The 17,538-nt window shown below is 39.3% G+C and overlaps 3 protein-coding genes across 3 annotated transcripts in view; 2 read left to right on the forward strand and 1 right to left on the reverse strand.

The window, feature by feature from the left end:
- Positions 1 to 69: 69 nt before the first annotated feature.
- Positions 70 to 2,897, forward strand: ppil3 (peptidylprolyl isomerase (cyclophilin)-like 3). The gene is made up of 6 exons (XM_063896381.1): positions 70 to 197; positions 461 to 535; positions 1,295 to 1,388; positions 1,489 to 1,556; positions 1,661 to 1,779; positions 2,294 to 2,897. Exons 1-6 carry the CDS (start codon positions 99 to 101, stop codon positions 2,418 to 2,420), a joined length of 582 nt encoding a protein of 193 aa, XP_063752451.1. The 5' UTR covers positions 70 to 98; the 3' UTR covers positions 2,421 to 2,897.
- Positions 2,898 to 3,618: 721 nt separating this feature from the next.
- Positions 3,619 to 7,049, forward strand: zgc:101858 (uncharacterized protein LOC449555 homolog). The gene is made up of 8 exons (XM_063897606.1): positions 3,619 to 4,123; positions 4,263 to 4,433; positions 4,848 to 5,026; positions 5,498 to 5,591; positions 5,689 to 5,758; positions 5,846 to 5,882; positions 6,029 to 6,092; positions 6,837 to 7,049. The coding sequence occupies exons 1-8, from the start codon at positions 4,100 to 4,102 to the stop codon at positions 6,993 to 6,995; spliced, it is 798 nt and encodes a 265-aa protein (XP_063753676.1). The 5' UTR covers positions 3,619 to 4,099; the 3' UTR covers positions 6,996 to 7,049.
- Positions 7,050 to 7,299: 250 nt separating this feature from the next.
- Positions 7,300 to 17,538, reverse strand: part of col27a1b (collagen, type XXVII, alpha 1b) — a 65,221-nt gene continuing 54,982 nt past the window's right edge. The window contains exons 48-61 of the mRNA XM_063897605.1: positions 17,238 to 17,345; positions 16,219 to 16,326; positions 16,079 to 16,132; positions 14,175 to 14,237; positions 13,956 to 14,009; positions 13,820 to 13,855; positions 13,278 to 13,295; positions 13,092 to 13,127; positions 11,853 to 11,879; positions 11,672 to 11,737; positions 10,940 to 11,099; positions 10,732 to 10,841; positions 9,923 to 10,141; positions 7,300 to 8,827 (exon numbers count right to left, since the gene is read on the reverse strand). Coding sequence (XP_063753675.1) covers positions 8,681 to 8,827; positions 9,923 to 10,141; positions 10,732 to 10,841; positions 10,940 to 11,099; positions 11,672 to 11,737; positions 11,853 to 11,879; positions 13,092 to 13,127; positions 13,278 to 13,295; positions 13,820 to 13,855; positions 13,956 to 14,009; positions 14,175 to 14,237; positions 16,079 to 16,132; positions 16,219 to 16,326; positions 17,238 to 17,345 — 1,206 coding nt within the window. The 3' untranslated portion in view covers positions 7,300 to 8,680. The remainder of the gene's footprint in view (positions 8,828 to 9,922; positions 10,142 to 10,731; positions 10,842 to 10,939; positions 11,100 to 11,671; positions 11,738 to 11,852; positions 11,880 to 13,091; positions 13,128 to 13,277; positions 13,296 to 13,819; positions 13,856 to 13,955; positions 14,010 to 14,174; positions 14,238 to 16,078; positions 16,133 to 16,218; positions 16,327 to 17,237; positions 17,346 to 17,538) is intronic.

The raw sequence follows: 17,538 nt of genomic DNA on the forward strand, positions 1-17,538 counted from the left end.
TGGTTATGGGGTCACACCTCCATAACATCTGTAAATAGCTCAATGTTAGCAAAGAATAATAGTGACCGTAGTTTTGCCATGTGCGTGTACTTTTGAAAATGACCGTAATTCACTGCGGAACCATTCTTTGCTGGGCTCATGCGCCCACACGGACATGTTTCTCGAAACACTTGTTCAAAGACGCACCGTTTAAAATGGTACATTTGATAGTGAACTTTTCCAGTAGAGTTTTCAACGTTAAAAATAACTAAAGGGTTTCAGAAGTTATCAACGAATAATGTCTTTTAACGTCTGTTAGGAGCCAGCCTCAAAACTTACTTGTATAAGGAAAATGTGCTTATTTTGCTTTTCTGGCTAACAGGCTAAGCTAGCTAGCAAACAGTAACGAACGAATACTTGTGCCTCTTAAACGTTTTAATGTTAAGTTTGGATGACTTTGTTTATCTTATAATTTGTACAGGCTGTCACCTTTCAAACGGATCTAGGGGAAATTAAAATTGAGTTGTTTTGTGAGCGGGCACCAAAATCATGTGAGGTAAGTCAACTAACATTACAGTTAGCTTTACATTCTCCTAGGCTCCTTTTTCTGTTCATTCATAAATTAAGAGCATGAAAGTCCACTATGCGTTGATGCATTTAAGTTCTGTTTTTGTATTGTTAGATATACTATAATGTAGCCTGAATATGCATTCAGATCGTTAAAAAAGTACTCGCATCAAAGTGTATTAAAGCAACAATTAAGATACTCATTATTCAAAATGTTCCGTAGAATCATTTATATTTTATTATTGGATTAACACTGTTTATGTTTTATTGTGCAGGCATACATAAAGTTGCATTTGGTTATGCCAGGGGTTATCTTGCCTACTTGTATACTGGCAATTTAATGCACACAAATATATCATATAACATTACTTGATTATATGTGTTGTTAATAACCTGACTGCAAAGTAGCTAGTAACTAAAGCTGGCAGAACTAAAAAATGTAGAGGAAAAAGGAATATATTTTCCTAAAGTAATACAAGAATGAAGTACCTTTTTAAAATTGTGCCTAAATACAATAATTGAGAAAGGTATTTGTTTTTCTGTATAACTCTTGAGTACTACTGTTTGTATGTGATGTATTATTAAATGCACTGTAACAATGCTTGGGTTACTTTTAGTAGAAATTTCATTGCATACACCCTTTGGAATAAAAATGCTACTGTAATAATTGAAATCCTATATAGGGATTTACATATCTTTCCCCCAAAGAAATCATAGAATATTCTAACGCATGTCTTACTATTTCCAGAACTTTCTTGCTTTGTGTGCCAGTGGATTCTACAACGGCTGTCTCTTCCATCGTAATATTAAAGGTTTCATGGTTCAAACTGGTGATCCTACAGGTACGGTTTTGTCTTTCATCTGCTGCAATTTTAACACTGAAATGTCAGAATTCACTCCTCACTTCTTCCTTATTCTCTGTATTGTGATTAAACCATTCAGGCACAGGCAAAGGAGGAACAAGTATATGGGGTCGCAAATTTGATGACGAGTACAGTGAACATCTAAAAGTGAGTACCTACTTAGGTAGCTTTTACTACATCAGGGAAAAAAGTTGAACCTTATATTTCATCAGGGTTTCATCTTAAACATATTCTGCTCTCTTTCATTCCAGCATAATGTCAGAGGAGTTGTCTCAATGGCTAACAACGGCCCCAACACAAATGGCTCCCAGTTTTTCTTCACATATGCCAAACAGCCCCATCTAGACATGAAGTACACCGTGTTTGGAAAGTATGCATCTTTTTAAAGTGTTTTGTGAGAAAGAATGAATGATTGTTTGGACACCTGGTTAGTGTGCTTGATAGTTACTGATTGATTTAGAACAGTGGTGCCCAAATTGCGGCCCGTTGTCCATTGTGAATTGGCCCTCAGCAAATTCAAAAAGCATATTGGAATACGGCCCACATGGTTGCTCGGAATAGACCCTTCATATTTCCCCCTATATAAGCAATCTGAGTCTTCTGTTGCACACTTTTTTGTAACAAAATAAATTAACCCTATGGAGAGCTGTGATATAGGCTGTTTTTTTCTTAAAGCATATCCAAGTATCATGCATAATTGACCTACATTTGATTGATCTACTCATTTATGACTTAACTTATATATAGCAATATACCTCACCTCTAGTGAGTGGCTCAGCCCTTCCTATATTTTTCTATATGTGGCCCTCAGTGAAAAAAGTTTGGACACCCATGATTTAGAACATAACTAATTTGCAGCTGATCTCACTCTTTTCCACATGTAGAATAATCGATGGCCTGGAGACACTGGATGAACTGGAGAAGCTGCCTGTCAATGAAAAGACATTCAGACCACTGACTGAAACCCGGATAAAGGATGTGACCATTCATGCCAACCCTTTTGCTGGATAGACCGCTTTCTCTTCAAATATGCAAATAGGCCTTTGACCCAAACTTGGACTCTGAAATGCCCCTGAGCCTTTTTATACAGGGTGTCATACCTTGCCAAAGTTAATTCATAACTTTTCAGGCTAGGAAGTAGTGCTCCATTTTGAACCCAGAAGACAAATGTTAGGGTATGCCATCCAATTTATAGAAAGGCATGATTATAATTTTTAAGAAATGGTTTGCATCCCCTTGTATGTGACATAGCCACCGTAAAGAAGAATTATAGGTTGTTCTTTACTTTTTTACCGTAACACATTCAGAATTCAGTCCAATAAGAAAACATGCCCGTCTTTGTCCTTCACTGCTATACTGATTTTTTTTTTTTTTTGATGGGCTATGTAAATAATTGTTCAATGTTTTGTACTGAATAAATATTTTATAGTTAATGTTTTTCCATTATTGCAAAAACATTTTCTGCATGCGTAACTGTTCAAAAGTCAATATGTTGAGGGTTTTATTGCAGTCTGGTGTCATTTATACATTTTATTTGTATTGAAAAAACATCCAAATGTACTACATATTATATACCTACTCAACAACCCAACATAATGTATGCAAATAATCCAAACGAAATAACAGTGATAATAAAAAGCATGTATTTTTTCATTCAAGAAAACATAAACATCAGGTCAGGGGAAGACAGGTACAATGAAGTAGAAAGAAAACGGGATTTATCAAATTAAAAATGAGAAAATAAAAAGTTGTTGCTTTCTTATTCATAATGTATTTTATAGCGATGCCAAACGCTATACTCATGCCATACTACTGCTGTAATTTAGTTCTTGGTAGAAGTAGAAGGAAAAAGTAGGTAGCCCAATATCTCTGTTTTTTATCCCGTTACATAACCCAATATTTAGTGTGCCAATTTAGCGACATATCTAGAGAGTTTTTTTCTGGTGTTTTGGAGGCTGACGTGAAAGCACATATCGTTCTGCAATTACTGTCCTCAACGAGCAGCGCGTGCCGAGCCCTTCCGCGGTCCCAAAGCACTCACAGGTGGTCAGTCTCTCAGCAGCCTTGCGATAAATCCCAGCTGCAGTCAGAGCAGAGAGGAGACCAACACGTGACCCCGTCCAGAATGCAAATGAGAGGCGCATGCGCAACGCCGAAAGTTAAGTGTTTGCCTCTGTGACATAAGCTAGCTAAATCATCATGTGTGAGTGTAAACTGTACGCTCAGAAGTACAGGAAGGAGTGGGAATCAAATCCTGAATTCTAAGGCTGGTTGAAGCCGTTTATTGGAGATGATACACGGGCATATTGCCTGTATTGTAAGGCTGATTTTTACGCCAAACTTTGTGATGTAAAAAAACATATGGCAACTCAGAAACATACTCAACAGGCAAAGCCATATAACAGTTCCACCCAAAGCAAGCTGCCAAGTCTGCTTTGATTGATTTGCAGTTGTGGGTCTGTATTATATCATTGTATTACTACTGTTATGAAAGTCACTCTAGTGCATTGTTCATTCTAAGGTGGTGTTTATCCTAAAGATGTATTGTTCCAATGAGCATTCATAATGAACAACAAATACGTGTAAATGATCTGTCAAACTACGTCATCACTAGTGGACGAAGCATGTATCGCTGGCTCTAGCAAGTTCGTACTTATGGTTCATACAAACAACACAACCCGACAGAAACAATGGCCTCAGATGATGCATTCAAAGTAAGTCTGCTTTGTTTGATTTGCAGTTGTGTGCGAGGATTTTGTCATTGTTACGAGCACAGTTATGAAGGTAACTCTAGTTAAATTATTCATTGTAAGCTAGTGTGTGGAAAGCTGGTGGACTGTGTATGTGTTTCAGGTGTCTTCCCTAAGGGGGAAAGTGACCCTGATCACAGGGGCCAGCTCGGGCATCGGGGCCGGCACCAGCGTCCTATTCGCCAAACTCGGAGCTCTGCTGGCTCTTAACGGCCGCGACGTGGAAAACCTGAAAAAAATATCCAAACAGTGCACTGACTGCGGAGCTGCCGAGGTAACTCTCATACTGAACTGTGTGACCTACTGTATGCAACGTTTAACCAGAGAACAAACGTGGACATGATATCGAACTTCCGTTGAATTTAGAATAAATTGCGGAAAAAACCCGGTAAGATTTTACCATATTTATTTTTTCCAAGGGATATCAAAATGTGGATTTTCGAGTTCAAATGCATTTCTGGATGAACAGAAAGCATATTTTCATGGTAAAAATCTTTTCAATTCATTTTGTCGAATTGGCAAAAGCAGAATGGTTGTAAATACATGTAAGTACCTAAAAGAAATTGCACAGGTGCATATGTTTTACAGATACAATAACAATATAAACATGCAAACAGTCTGACTGTATCAACCCAAGATTACTGCCTTTGAACATAATGAAACATTGAGTGTTTTAATGTGTTATAAGCCCTTGCTTGTCCCTGGAGACCTCACTGATGAAGAGGTGGTGAAGAAGACGGTGGAGCAAACTATTTCTCACTTTGGCCGGCTGGACGTCCTGGTGAACAGCGCTGGTATCCTGGCCATGGGTAGCATAGAGACAACAGACCTGGCTCAGTATGACAAGATCATGAACATCAATGTCAGGTAGGATATCAAACACCTGAGAACAGTAACATTTTAGTCACGAATCTACAGCAGTACAGAGTGTGTTATAGCTGGGTGTTGGCAAAAGTGATATGATGTGTATCAAAAATGATTTTGGATAGATAAATATGTTTTTTTTTCACATTTGAAACACAGAACTCGAACAATTTGAGAAGAAACAGGGAAGTACTTAATGAAAGTAAACAAAAGTGCATGTAACACATTATGGTATGACGCCGAATTATGGAATAACTTGACAAAATGCAATACATCTCCAATTCATTTTGTAACAAGCACTGCAATTTATAATATTTTTTAAACACTGATCTCATCACATATTTTAGGATTGTATTGTGCTTTACCTTTAAGACAGACCATTAGTAGTATACTCTGCATCTTGATATTTAGCGTTTAAGTATACATTTGATATTTGTATTAAGAATGTCCCCTAACTTTTGATCCATCTTCCAGATCTGTATACCACCTAACTCAGCTTTGTGTGCCCCACCTGATCAAGACCAAAGGCTCCATCGTCAACGTGTCCAGTGTCAATGGGCAGAGATCAGTGGGTATTTAGCAGCTAGCCACACTTTTAAAAACTAGACCCACTGCATAGCATGTCTTTGTGTTTATGAGGATTGTGACACGTGTTCTCTCTGTAGTTTCCTGGTGTGCTGGCCTATTGCATCTCCAAGTCAGCCATTGATCAGTTCACAAGCTGTACAGCACTTGGTGAGTGAGACCCTTTTTCTGATTATATTTTGTATGTTAACCATTTTTTTATTTCACGATATACAACATGACTCATTTTAATTTCAGAGCTGGCACCAAAGCAAGTCAGAGTGAATTCTGTCTGGTGAGTGTTTGGATACAATTGAGCCTATAACATTTTCCTGCCCTTTTTAAATATTGTATTGATATACGATATCCTTTGCATTTCTGATTTTAAAAGCATGGATATAACTCATTCTGTAAATTGTGTTGCTTCTCTGCTGCATTCAGCCCTGGTGTGATCATCACTGATGTCCACAAGAGAGCGGGACTAAATGAGGAGCAGTATGCCCAGGTAACACATCAAAACTGAGTGTTGCCTCTACTGATGTGTTCTTTCAGAGGTTCTGTTCACAAGTGTTAGACTCCATGTGCAGGTCGATCATATCATAGCATGTGATCAGCAGAGGACAAATGTATGACTTACTCATACATTTGTCCTCTGCTGATCATCATCGAATATTTTAAGAATCATTGATTACAAATACATTTAAATTCTAAAATTGAAAATGTTTAAATGAAATAAGGCTTTCCTTTTCTTAAACTGGGTGTTCCTGCACAGTTGCAGATAAATATGAAGCTTAATGGGATTTTTAAAAAGTTTTAAACTATTTGTAAAATTAGATTTCAGTGGCGACTGTGTAGGATTAAGTTTGACATTTTACATACCTCTAAAACATTGTACATTTAAAATGTCAAAACATATTGAAAAAGTGAAAATACATTTTCAAATATTCCCAACTAGTTTTGTTTGCACCCTAAAAGTGACGTGCTGACAGGTTATATTCATTAAAGGAAGTTGATTTGAATACAAACTTGTAATCAATTGAAACACTTATTCAATTTGATAATTGTTAGTTGCTTTTTTTTTTCTTTTTATGGTGATGTCATGAAATATATTAGAACAGAATTTAAGCTCCATTCAAGAATCTCAATAGAAGCTTTCATCTAAAAGCAAAGATGTTCAACAGCCCGAATTGTACATCAATCAGCCATGTATCACAGTAACACTTAGGGTCTGTCAATCTTTCACCACCAGTTTCTAGCGAAATGTAAGCAGACCCATGCCCTCGGTCGCCCGGGGGAGGTGGAGGAAGTGGCACACGCCATCGCCTTCCTGGCGTCTGATGCTGCCAGCTTCATCACTGGAGTCAACCTTCCTGTTGACGGGGGCCGCCATGCCATGTGCCCCAGATAGGATCATGCATGTTGAGATACAGCAGCCTGATAATATATTGCTTTCAACAAACAAGTCTGCGTGTGCTTTGTACCAAGAATCCCCCCCATTGCCACTAAAACGGATGAAAAAAACAAGGCAGTACTTCAAGGACACAATGTTTCCCTCTGTTTGCAGAGGCGGGTGCTGTCAGGGTCTGACAGTTCCAGGTGTGAAATGAATAGAAGGAATCTAAAAAGCACTGCCACAAGTAGGCAGTTTAAATGCATTTTATTGCGTCACTTTGCCATGAAGTTTTCTTTGACGGAAACAAATAGAAACCTGCTTATGAACAAACGTTTCAGAATTTTTATTAAATTGCCTGTGGAGTCATTAGACTTCATAAACGCAGCATAAAGTGTGTGTACAGAGCAAACACTGTGAGCCATGGTAGTGTTGTGTATTGTTGGAAATCCTCTGAGTTTATAGTTTGGTGGCAACAACCACCATTGCTGCACCTCTGAGTGAGAAATTCATAAACAGTATACAGGAGCTTTGTTAATGTCTGAAAATACAGTTAATTGTCTAGAACAGTTCATTAGAAAAACACTTCCTGACTGAAAACTCCTTAAAGCTCCTAATGTTATGCTGATGCCTTGTTTTGAACTGGAAAGTTAATCAGAATTGAAATAGAATCCACTGTAAGTAATAAAAAGGGGCATGATTGACAGTTACAAACACGTAACTTATAGAGTTAGACAGCACAAAGAATATTGAAAATGTTAAAATACTACCTTTTAAAAAATATAATTTAATGATTTTAGTCTTCCCTTTTTTCCGTAAAGCACAGACGAAGCTTTGATGAAGAGTTTATCATCCGAGTGTCACCTCTGTGTCACCCCAGAATATATCAGGTAACGTCTTGGTTGCTGCGAGATGAGAGGCGCAGTTCGAGGTAGCATCGACACACTTTTCTCGCTTCACAATGGAAAGCTCCGATCCATTTTGACATGGAATTTAGCACACAGCAGTTGTTTGTGTGAGGATATTTTTAAAAACCGGGGTGGTCTCAGCACTAGGCAGCTATTGGAGGCTCAAAAAGACTTACCTGGAGACAGTGTGTCTGAGGCACGCCGTATACCTGAATGAGTGATATTAGAATCGGAGGATGAAACCCTCCAATTCTATGATGCCGATACCGTATATTCCTAAGTGTGTGGAACAATAATCATAGCACTTTATATTACAATATACAGTACATATACATGTATAAATAATATTCAAACATAAAAAAAGGAATCATTGCATCTGCTGTTCAATATTTCTGTACAGATCTCTTGGATATTTTAGTTTTTTTTTTCAAAATCAGGACTCAGGCCGTGAAGAGAATATGATACAACATGGCCTGAGAGATGACAGTAAGACACGTTCATATTACTTCCCACCAACAAAAGACATTCAGGTCTTGTATCACACAAACAAGTCTCTGAAAAAGAAAGCTTATTGTTTTCCATAGGCTGATTAGTGCGAGAAGTCTCTGCATTTTCAACGGGCCTTCTTGCTCTGACCCCCCCACACCCTCCTGTTTCTGCAGTCCAAGCATATTTTGCGGAGAGAAAATTAGGGGTCTGTTGTTCCCGGAAAACCACAGAAGAAAGATTAGCCCTGTCCATCCTCCTCCATGCAATCACTCCTTTGAGGAGCTCCCCCCCTCCCCCCTCATGGCCTCACAAGAAGCACGCGGCTCCGACCTCCAGGTGATAGCGAGCGCCGCCATCTGAGGTCGGCAGGTTCAACACGGCCACAATGGGGAGTAAGTTCGGGTCCTGGCTTTGAAAGATAAACTGGGTCTGATGCCAGCGGCCATCTTTGATCTGAAAGTGAGATGTCGTTATGTCATAGTGTCCTGAGACGGAAAACTAAATAAGATTTTCTCATAATAATGATTTATTATGATTTTTTGGGTGCAAGTTATGAGATCATTGCCTAAGATTTCTGCCTCCAACCCCAATACAAGAGTGGTAAATCAGCAATAAAATAACGAGGAAGGGGGGAACAATTTGCCTTTCAACAATGTCCAACTCACTCCTGAATAATCCCCAGACTGTATTGTGCAACTTTTAGGAAACACTCTCCTCCAAAAACGCTGACATGAGGTCTGTGGTTTAGACCAAGTATCAGTGCACGCCAAACAGCTACACTGTGCTGGGTTGGAGGCGGACACTAAACTAGGTGTCTTGAAATCTCTACCAAAAAAAAACACAAAACCCTCTGCAGGGCTTGTTCCAAAAAGTTAGTGTAGCGCAATGTTTAGTTTGGGGCATGTGGAGCTAGAACAAGGAGATGACTAGCAATGTTGGCATGAAGGCTTAAGGCAGAGGAACAGCTTATGGTTCACTCAAAAGACGATGCTGACTTTAAATACATAGTTGACAGTTGCTGTCTCACATTGATGAATTAAGGCACAATCAAATATTAAATTAATGTTTTAGTTTTGTACTGTATTCTGGCCTATTAGACTTATAGGCCAGAAATGAAATCTAGCTAGGCAAAACAAACATGGACTTAACTCCTCTTGAAACCGTAACCTGTTTTGTTATATCTAAAAATTATATCTGCTGTGTATGAATTAAACAAACGGGATACATGGTCATGAGTTTAGAGAGCCAGGCTAGCTGCTTTCATTGGCTTTTATTCTTTAAGCTAAGCTAAGCTAAGCTAAACCCCTCCTGGTTAGAGCACCATACTTAACTCGTTCCCTGTGGAGTTTTTGACTTCTAGTGGTTTCAGGGAGCAGCTTTTCTACATTATTTTGCTCATATTGTGCACATGTAAGCACCATGTAATATTCCAGCCACTGATCTACGGAAAGTCAAGATTTAATTTGACTGATCTGGCATAGAGCTTCTCATCTAAGTCAGCAAGAATGGCAGTATGTTTTTTCCTCAAAATGTTGAATAAGTGCTCACCCAGCAGTCGTCCCTGGGTATGAGCGGCTCCAGAAGGTCCCCGGCCTGAATCTTCTCCCCCGTCCAGGCCTTGAAGCTCACAGATCTGGAAGATGGTTGCAGTGAGGGTCCTGCTGCCCACACAGGAGTGTTCAGGCAGTGTATGGTGATGTGCTGCACCGCCTCTGTGCTCAAAAGGTGGATGAAGTTCATCTGGATACGACCCACTCCTACCTCCAACTATAAAGCAAGCATTTGTGTCTCAGAAATAATCACGGTTTAGAAAAACAGGCCCATCTAAATGCGAAAAATCCTGACATAAACACTAATAACTGAACAAAGTTGGCAGAAATGTGTAGTCTTTGTAATTAAAGTACAATTATGTAACAGATTACAAAAAGTTACATCTGCATCAAAGATGTTGGCGCCATTATTTGAGTAAACACCAGGCATTGAGTAAGTCGGCATTTCTCTGCTGTGGTGTTTTATTCTGTTTGAATTTGAGGTAAATCTCAAAATAAAAACAATAAAACGAGAGATTAAGTTCCTAGAGGTTTTCTTGCCAGCTGAGCTTTCCTTTCATTGAAAGAATTATCCTTAAAAGAAAGCTACAGTGTGTATTGTGGAGCCAGGAAATGACCAGCTGTGCACCATATTATATCACATTAAACTCTAAGCTGCTCTTATTTTCTTTAAGAAAATTCTCTGTGTCCACACAATGGTTTACATAATCATCCACTTTCTGCATTCATTTATGTAATACACTTCCATATTTTACTGGGGGTCATGTCTAGCTGAAGCTAATTGCTAAACTCTGAAAGGATCCGAACCTTGGACACAGTGATCGGTTTCAGGCAGGTCTGTCCTCCAGCCGTGAAGTTGCACATCACCTCTATAGTGTCCGCAGCGCAGCCGAGATTCGGGTCGATCCAGTAAGTGCCTGTCAACGAGCAGCAGCAGCAGAGGAGGAAACAACTTAAATAATGAGCAGAGAATATGTGTGCAGGAATGACTAAGCATTTTAAAGAGTCTCCTCACCATCATGCATCCTCTGCTCACAGTTGTAGAGGTCTCTGCAGATGCGTGCAGGGTTGTCCCGGGTTCCCAGTGGGTTCTTCAGACTATGGATCAGAGTGCTGAGGTGCTGCAGGGTCTTGAAGATCTCTGTGCCCTGGTCTAACATGGGCATCTCCACGCTCTGATTGGACAGAAATATTAGCACGATTGACATGTCTTTGCACAACGTTGTTATTCTGTATGAGATCAGACAACCTTATTGGCGGTTGGACCACAGCATATGCATTGAAATAGACCTATATTACTGATGTATGAACATGTAGTTATGTTACTGAAAACTTGTTTTATTCAATCATAAAGATGACAACATAAGGTTTCTGTTTTAAATGAATAAAATACATGTATTAATAAGAGAATCCACATAAGAACACAGCCTTACATTCTCTTTCAAAATCAGCATGGGAGATGTTAACATACAGCTGCATTCTCTCAAAAATTCTCAGACATAGATTTCTGATTCAGCCTCTTTATCCTTTACCAGCTTGCGATTCCCACCCGTAGTGAGGTTATTGATTAACATCGACGTGAGGTAAATGCCAATCTGAATTGCAGCAGGGAGTGGATTACTTTTTTTGACACAACTCAGGCTTTTACTCAAAGAAATATTATTTTCAGACACCAAAAGTTACACCCATTAGGGCCCAAACGATCAAAAGTGATTCCTCGCACTGAGCAGTTTTCCTCAGAACTAACCTCTGGCCTTAGTGCTGCATGGGAATCGATGATGACTTGAAAAGTGGCACCAAGAGCCTCATTTCTCTACCAAAGAAGACAGCAAGGAAATAAGGTTACCCTAACATTTTTACTCTTCAGTTTGTATAATAACATTTCATTCCCCAAACCCTGGCTTGACTATAAAGACAAACATACTTACAAGTAAATAGGCAGAACTTGGAAGACCCTGTAAACAAACAAAGAGTTTATTGGTTATGTTATACTTACCAAGAGAACTGAGACAATCTTGTTTGATGGTTGGCACTTTTAGCAACAGCCACCCAGTGTATTTCTGTTCACAAAACAGTTCTGTAAATCCTAATCTTCCCTGCTGGTGGTAGGTTTTGCCACACTAATCAAATATGAAGATATTCACAGGAAATGAGGCATGTCAAATGCAGAGAGGAAGAGCCGCTGGCTAACATCTTTTTGAATCAGATCAGAGTGGAAAACAAGCATGTCTGTAACTAGTTAGATTTGATTGTGTGCATGCATGTCCTTTGCATATCATCCAATCCACTTCACATTTGGCGGGTGTATTGCTGTGGACCCTATGGGGTACTTTGTTGAAGTTAGTGCAACTTTGGACATGGAGCACATTCAATATTAACAAACTTTGAAAGTGGAGGGGCCTCAGGGCTCTGTGGAGTCGTGCATGTCGTCTGTAGCAGACCACATCTCATTGACTGCAGTTCACTTATGAAGTGAAATGCTAGATAACCGAAATGAAAGGCCATTCTTTATAGCCGCGGTGATTATGTCAAATCAAGCAACTAATATGCCTATTTGGGAATGAATACATCTTCCAAGTGTATTTCGTCATTGTTACCAAATACGATCATAGCCAAACTTGGTTTTTGTTATCCTGTTTCACTGGTGTTTCTCAGTAGCTGTGAATTTGGTGTGTAATCCCAACTCACTGTCAGGTCAGGACTCAAGGAACTGGCTTGTTTTGTACGGTTACTACACTATTTTCTGAATAACATAACTTTATATGCTAACAGTTAAACTAGAGTTTTTATGCATACATTACTTTCTCCTTTTCAAATGATTTTCCAGCAGACTAGATTCTGAAGCCACAGCCACATACTACTTTGAAGTTCTTTTCAATTTAACTCTGGGATCTAAATGATCAAAAACTGTTTATTCGTACATTTAGACTTCAATGAATACACAGTAGAGACAAAACATGTCTGTTCTGTAGACTCTAAAGACTGATAATCAATTAGTGGGCACTGATTTTTTTCCCCCTCTGCTCTCCTTGATCTTTTTTGAAAGATGTTTTAATACAAATATTTTAAACTGAGAATAACTTTCTTCTTTCCCACATTTAGACACTCACATCTGTGACCAAATTACGAAAAATAAACGTGTAATTTAAACAAAATGCGACACTTACTGGTGGTCCGGGTGGTCCACGAGGGCCAGGATATCCCTGTAAAGTTGCATCACCATGTTAAGCTTAAAATGAGTTAGAAGTTGGCCTTTATTGAAGATGATAAAGTGGTTAATTTGTTTCTTCTTCTCCGCCCCCGGGCCTGTGCGAAGAATAAAGATTAAGCTGCAAAGGTGAAAAATTACTCACCCTTGGTCCTTGCAACCCCTGTTAGAGATGAAAGAAAAAAAGTAATCAATATCAGAGGACAATCCAGCAGTAATAGAATAATATCTCTTAACCTGGTTCTATCCTGCAAAGTGTTACGCCATCTTTGTGCTACCAATCCAATACACAGTCTTTACCTACTGTGTGTGGAAATGCCTTCTTGCTTTTCTTTGCAGAGCTACACTCAGGAATCCTATTTCTACACGGTAAATCCTATTTTCATGCAGCAAACTCATACATAAATGTTGGTGTTTTGGGAGTGGGCTTGTGAAATCTGTCTGTGTATGAGAGCTCCACAAACACACCAAAAGAAGCCTGAGATGAGCATGCAGCCCACATTTATCACCCTGACAGGAATTCCACAGCAGCTAAGTGTCACTGCGAGTGTAACAACAAACAGTGGAGTACAATAGGAAATGAAAAGTGCTGAGGGGCAAAGGAGTGGCATGCCGTCTCCATACTAAGTATCCTATTCTGTGCTCACGGTACAGACAAAAAGGATTCATCAAAAAGGCGCCACGCACCGTCTCCCCCCGACTTCCTTTGTCACCCTTGGGTCCCTGATGGAGAGAAAGGAGACACAGGATCACTCCATCACTGCCAAAACGCAGCGAAAGTCACATAAAGCTTGGCAGATAAGATGAGATATGAGGTACATACAGGATGACCGCTGGGGCCAATGATGCCAACGGGACCCAGAGCTCCCTCCATGCCCTGGGAAGCAGAGCTATGTTAGTGACTGACGACACGTATGATGGAGCATCAGACCGAGGACTGCTTATTTTTCATGGCAAGTGTGCAATCTGTGAGAGTCCCGTGCTCTGGAATTGGCTGAAATGTTGCGGCGAGTTAGCAAACAAACATTAATCTTCATCTTACCAACAAACCACGCGGTCCTTTTGGTCCCTGTATCCCCGCTGGGCCAATGTCACCCAGGGGACCCTAGAAAGACCAATAGCTGTTATTTATAGAAGTGGATAAGATGCGGTAGGTTAAAGGTTAAACCAAAATTGAATAATCAATGACCTTTATTGACCTCTATTGGCAACAGGTTTGATACATAGATTGATAAATGTCTCTGTGTATAGCTAGTGGCACCATGTTCAATGGTAAACAGCAGAGACGTCCAGTGTTCCTCTAATGCTAACTACACGGTGGCTCTGAGAAAACGCATTTCATTTGTAGACCACATGCTAACTACAAACTGTGCTAAATGCTAATGCTAATTTTCACATTGCACAATTTTTTCGGGGTAGTGAACAGAAAGTAAAAGTCCATTTGTATCAAAAATAAATACAATACTTGATAGACGTTGGCCAAAATCCAACAAAACAAACTTCACTTTAGACAACTTTTCCTTTAAAAAGATTTGTTTGATAGAGGTTTTTCTGCAGTTATGCATCTGGAAAACTTTTACAATTTACGTTGAATAGCTGTGAACTCCATTTCCTGTAAGTGTTACATTGTGATTATGAGCACACTCAAAAATAAAGTGGATGTAGAAGGCATACGGACTGTTAGGTCTATTATCCTGTCACTTTTCAGGTGCGAAAAAATTGCACACACAAAATGTAAGAAGAAGAATTTAGTAAAGGATAGGGATACAGAATAAATCTGTACTCAAATGTTTATTATATATTTGTTCCACATGACTGGGCCTATTATAATTATTGATTGATATATGGATCTTTAATTAGTCAGTTCTATTTTGCAAGAGATTAAAAGAAAAAAAACCTTAAAAGGAAGTCGATCACCTCACATACTGAAAGAACATCCTCACATTTGTTGCAACACCAACAGAGTAGTGCTCGGTAAATTACCTAATCAATAAGCAAGTCTCTTTTTAATTGGCTTATCCTTTCAGTGCATGCTTGGTTTAAGGTGAGTTTGTGGCTGTTTAAACAAATGACAGTTAGTTTGGTTTGCTCTATTGAAAGGGCACTTAGCCTGTTAACTCTCAGAACGGGGAATAGTCTTCTCCTCCTCAAATGTTCCCTGTTCTTTCAGAGCTGTAAAACCAATCTTTAACATTCAGTTCAGAAGCTGTGGTAACATGTAACATTTGTATACACAACTACAAAACAGCAAACTCACTGCTTTAATATATGAAGTACTGTAAAAAAAAATGTTTGCAGCACAGTGCTTTTATCTTAATAGCAGACATTCAATAGAAAAACATATTAATGTAATCATGTTAAGTTGTAAGGTTTTCATCTACAATGAAGTAAATGTCGTAGTTGTTTCACCATCTAACATCACTCCAGGACTTGAGATGTTTAGCCACTTTGTCTCAGAGTCTGCACTTCGTCTGATGACTTCCTCTAACTATCCGTACTCATTGATTCTGAGTAATAACAGTTATTATAAACCTAGCACTAACTCAAAACTCATCTTCGTCACACTGCAGTTCAACTCCCACAGTAGGGAAGAGATCACCCTCTGGGTTTTAAATTAAAGAATGAGACTCCAGGAAAGCCTGTTCGGTTTCTTCAGCTGGCAATAATCTATAGTGCAGCAGTGCTGTAAGTAAAGCAGACTCGCAGTGTAGCAGATGTTATCCTGGGGCATGTTATAGTAATACATAACAGCTTTCATATCAATTTTTACTGAAGACAATATAACTTAATGTACCTCCAGACAATTTTGAGGTTGAAACTTCACAAAGATACTGCACAAAGATGAGTGTCAGAAATGAATTGTGGGTCGTTTTACTGTCTCAGAGACGTATCATCTGCACAGCCAATAAGATGTGGAACTAAAACTTTATAGGTCAATTGACATACCTTGGGTCCAAAAAGGCCAAACACCCCTGGAAATCCTTGTTCACCTGTATCCCCCTTAGAAAAGAGACAGTTTGGTTATCTTCATCACTGAACAAGCTAACAGGTCATTGAATTGAGTAAAAAGATACATCAGTGCTCACAGGTTGTCCTTTAGGTCCCTGCTCTCCTTGTTTTCCTGGCAGCCCCATCACGCCGACAGAACCTTGTTTTCCTGATGCACCAGTTTGGCCCAGAAGACCCCTCTCACCCTGAAGATCAAACATAAACACGTAAACACATGCACTTCCTCACTTCCTACCAAATAAGCTCTGAAAGGACAGACCAGTGCTGCAACAAGCTCCAGATCCCTCACTGACCTCCCACCAGTGGACACAGTTGACTGTGTGCCGGTGCTTTCCCCTTCACTACTGCTGAAAAAACTGTTTTGAAAGTTCAACTAGGGCCAAATCCAGGGTAAACGATGGCTATGGTTACATTGATGTCTGGTTTTCTCTATATTAGAGTATGTATTGTATTTTAAATATAATTCCCAATTAAAAATGGTCAGGGGTTACGGTAATATGAATAGCAGTATTTACTGTCTGGTACAACAGACGCAGTGTTTATAATTCTAAAACACTCTTTATAGATTTCTTAGACAGAAATATTAACTGGCTCCGAAAAAGGAATATCAGACCCAGACAGTTTACCTCATCACAAACGAATAAATGTTTGTGATTATATCGCCAATTTATGAACAAATCAAACTGCAGATTGTGCATAAGGGGAAACTGCATTATACTAACAGATAAAGCCTCTCTGTGTTTCTCATAGTTATGTATCCCTGAATTCATGTAATATTGGCAAAGCAATGAAACTCTGGATTGATCTGACTCATTAATATTTGCAGCTCTAACTTCCTAGAAGTATTGCAGGGAAAATGAGCTCTTTGGAGGAATAGTGTGAAGACTTGCAGAGCGAGAGGCATTTGAGATAGGAAAGCACTGTTGTGCCCAGGGAGGCAACCCTGGCAGGTTTAAGCTGAGTTGGCAATTCCCACTTAATACTGGCAATACATTGGTGATCTATAAAGAAATATGTGGCTGTAGCTCAACATTATGTTCTTTCTGATGATCAAACTTTAACCTCCTGGCACATATGTTCCACCCTTCATTCTCACCTTTGGTCCAAAGGAGCCTTGACTTCCGGGAAGCCCCGTCACACCAGTTGGACCCCACTGCCCAGGTTTGCCAGGTAAGCCCACTTCTCCATCTTCTCCTTGCTCCCCCTAAAAACAGGAAAAGGGTTGGTTAAAAATAATGAGAGCTGGGCTACAGTTGATCATGTTTTTGGCTTAGGAAGGTTTTTAATTCAGATGGATCTAAGTGGCATCCATGATAATAAAACTGTCAAATTCTCTGAATGGCTGCTTTAGTGCTACATTTACATCGAAGGGAAAGGAGATTAATGCTGTCTCTCAA

This window comes from Eleginops maclovinus, chromosome 12 (assembly GCF_036324505.1).
Source record: "Eleginops maclovinus isolate JMC-PN-2008 ecotype Puerto Natales chromosome 12, JC_Emac_rtc_rv5, whole genome shotgun sequence".
Lineage (NCBI taxonomy): Eukaryota > Metazoa > Chordata > Actinopteri > Perciformes > Eleginopidae > Eleginops > Eleginops maclovinus.

Coding starts and splice junctions, on each gene's coding strand:
- zgc:101858 (XM_063897606.1), top strand. CDS start 4,100: ATGGCCTCAGATGATGCATTCAAA. Junction 4,124..4,262: donor CCTCAGATGATGCATTCAAA/GTAAGTCTGCTT, acceptor TATGTGTTTCAG/GTGTCTTCCCTAAGGGGGAA. Junction 5,759..5,845: donor CACAAGCTGTACAGCACTTG/GTGAGTGAGACC, acceptor TTTTAATTTCAG/AGCTGGCACCAAAGCAAGTC.
- ppil3 (XM_063896381.1), top strand. CDS start 99: ATGACCGTAATTCACTGCGGAACCATTCTTTGCTGGGCTCATGCGCCC. Junction 198..460: donor AAGACGCACCGTTTAAAATG/GTACATTTGATA, acceptor TAATTTGTACAG/GCTGTCACCTTTCAAACGGA. Junction 536..1,294: donor GGGCACCAAAATCATGTGAG/GTAAGTCAACTA, acceptor TACTATTTCCAG/AACTTTCTTGCTTTGTGTGC.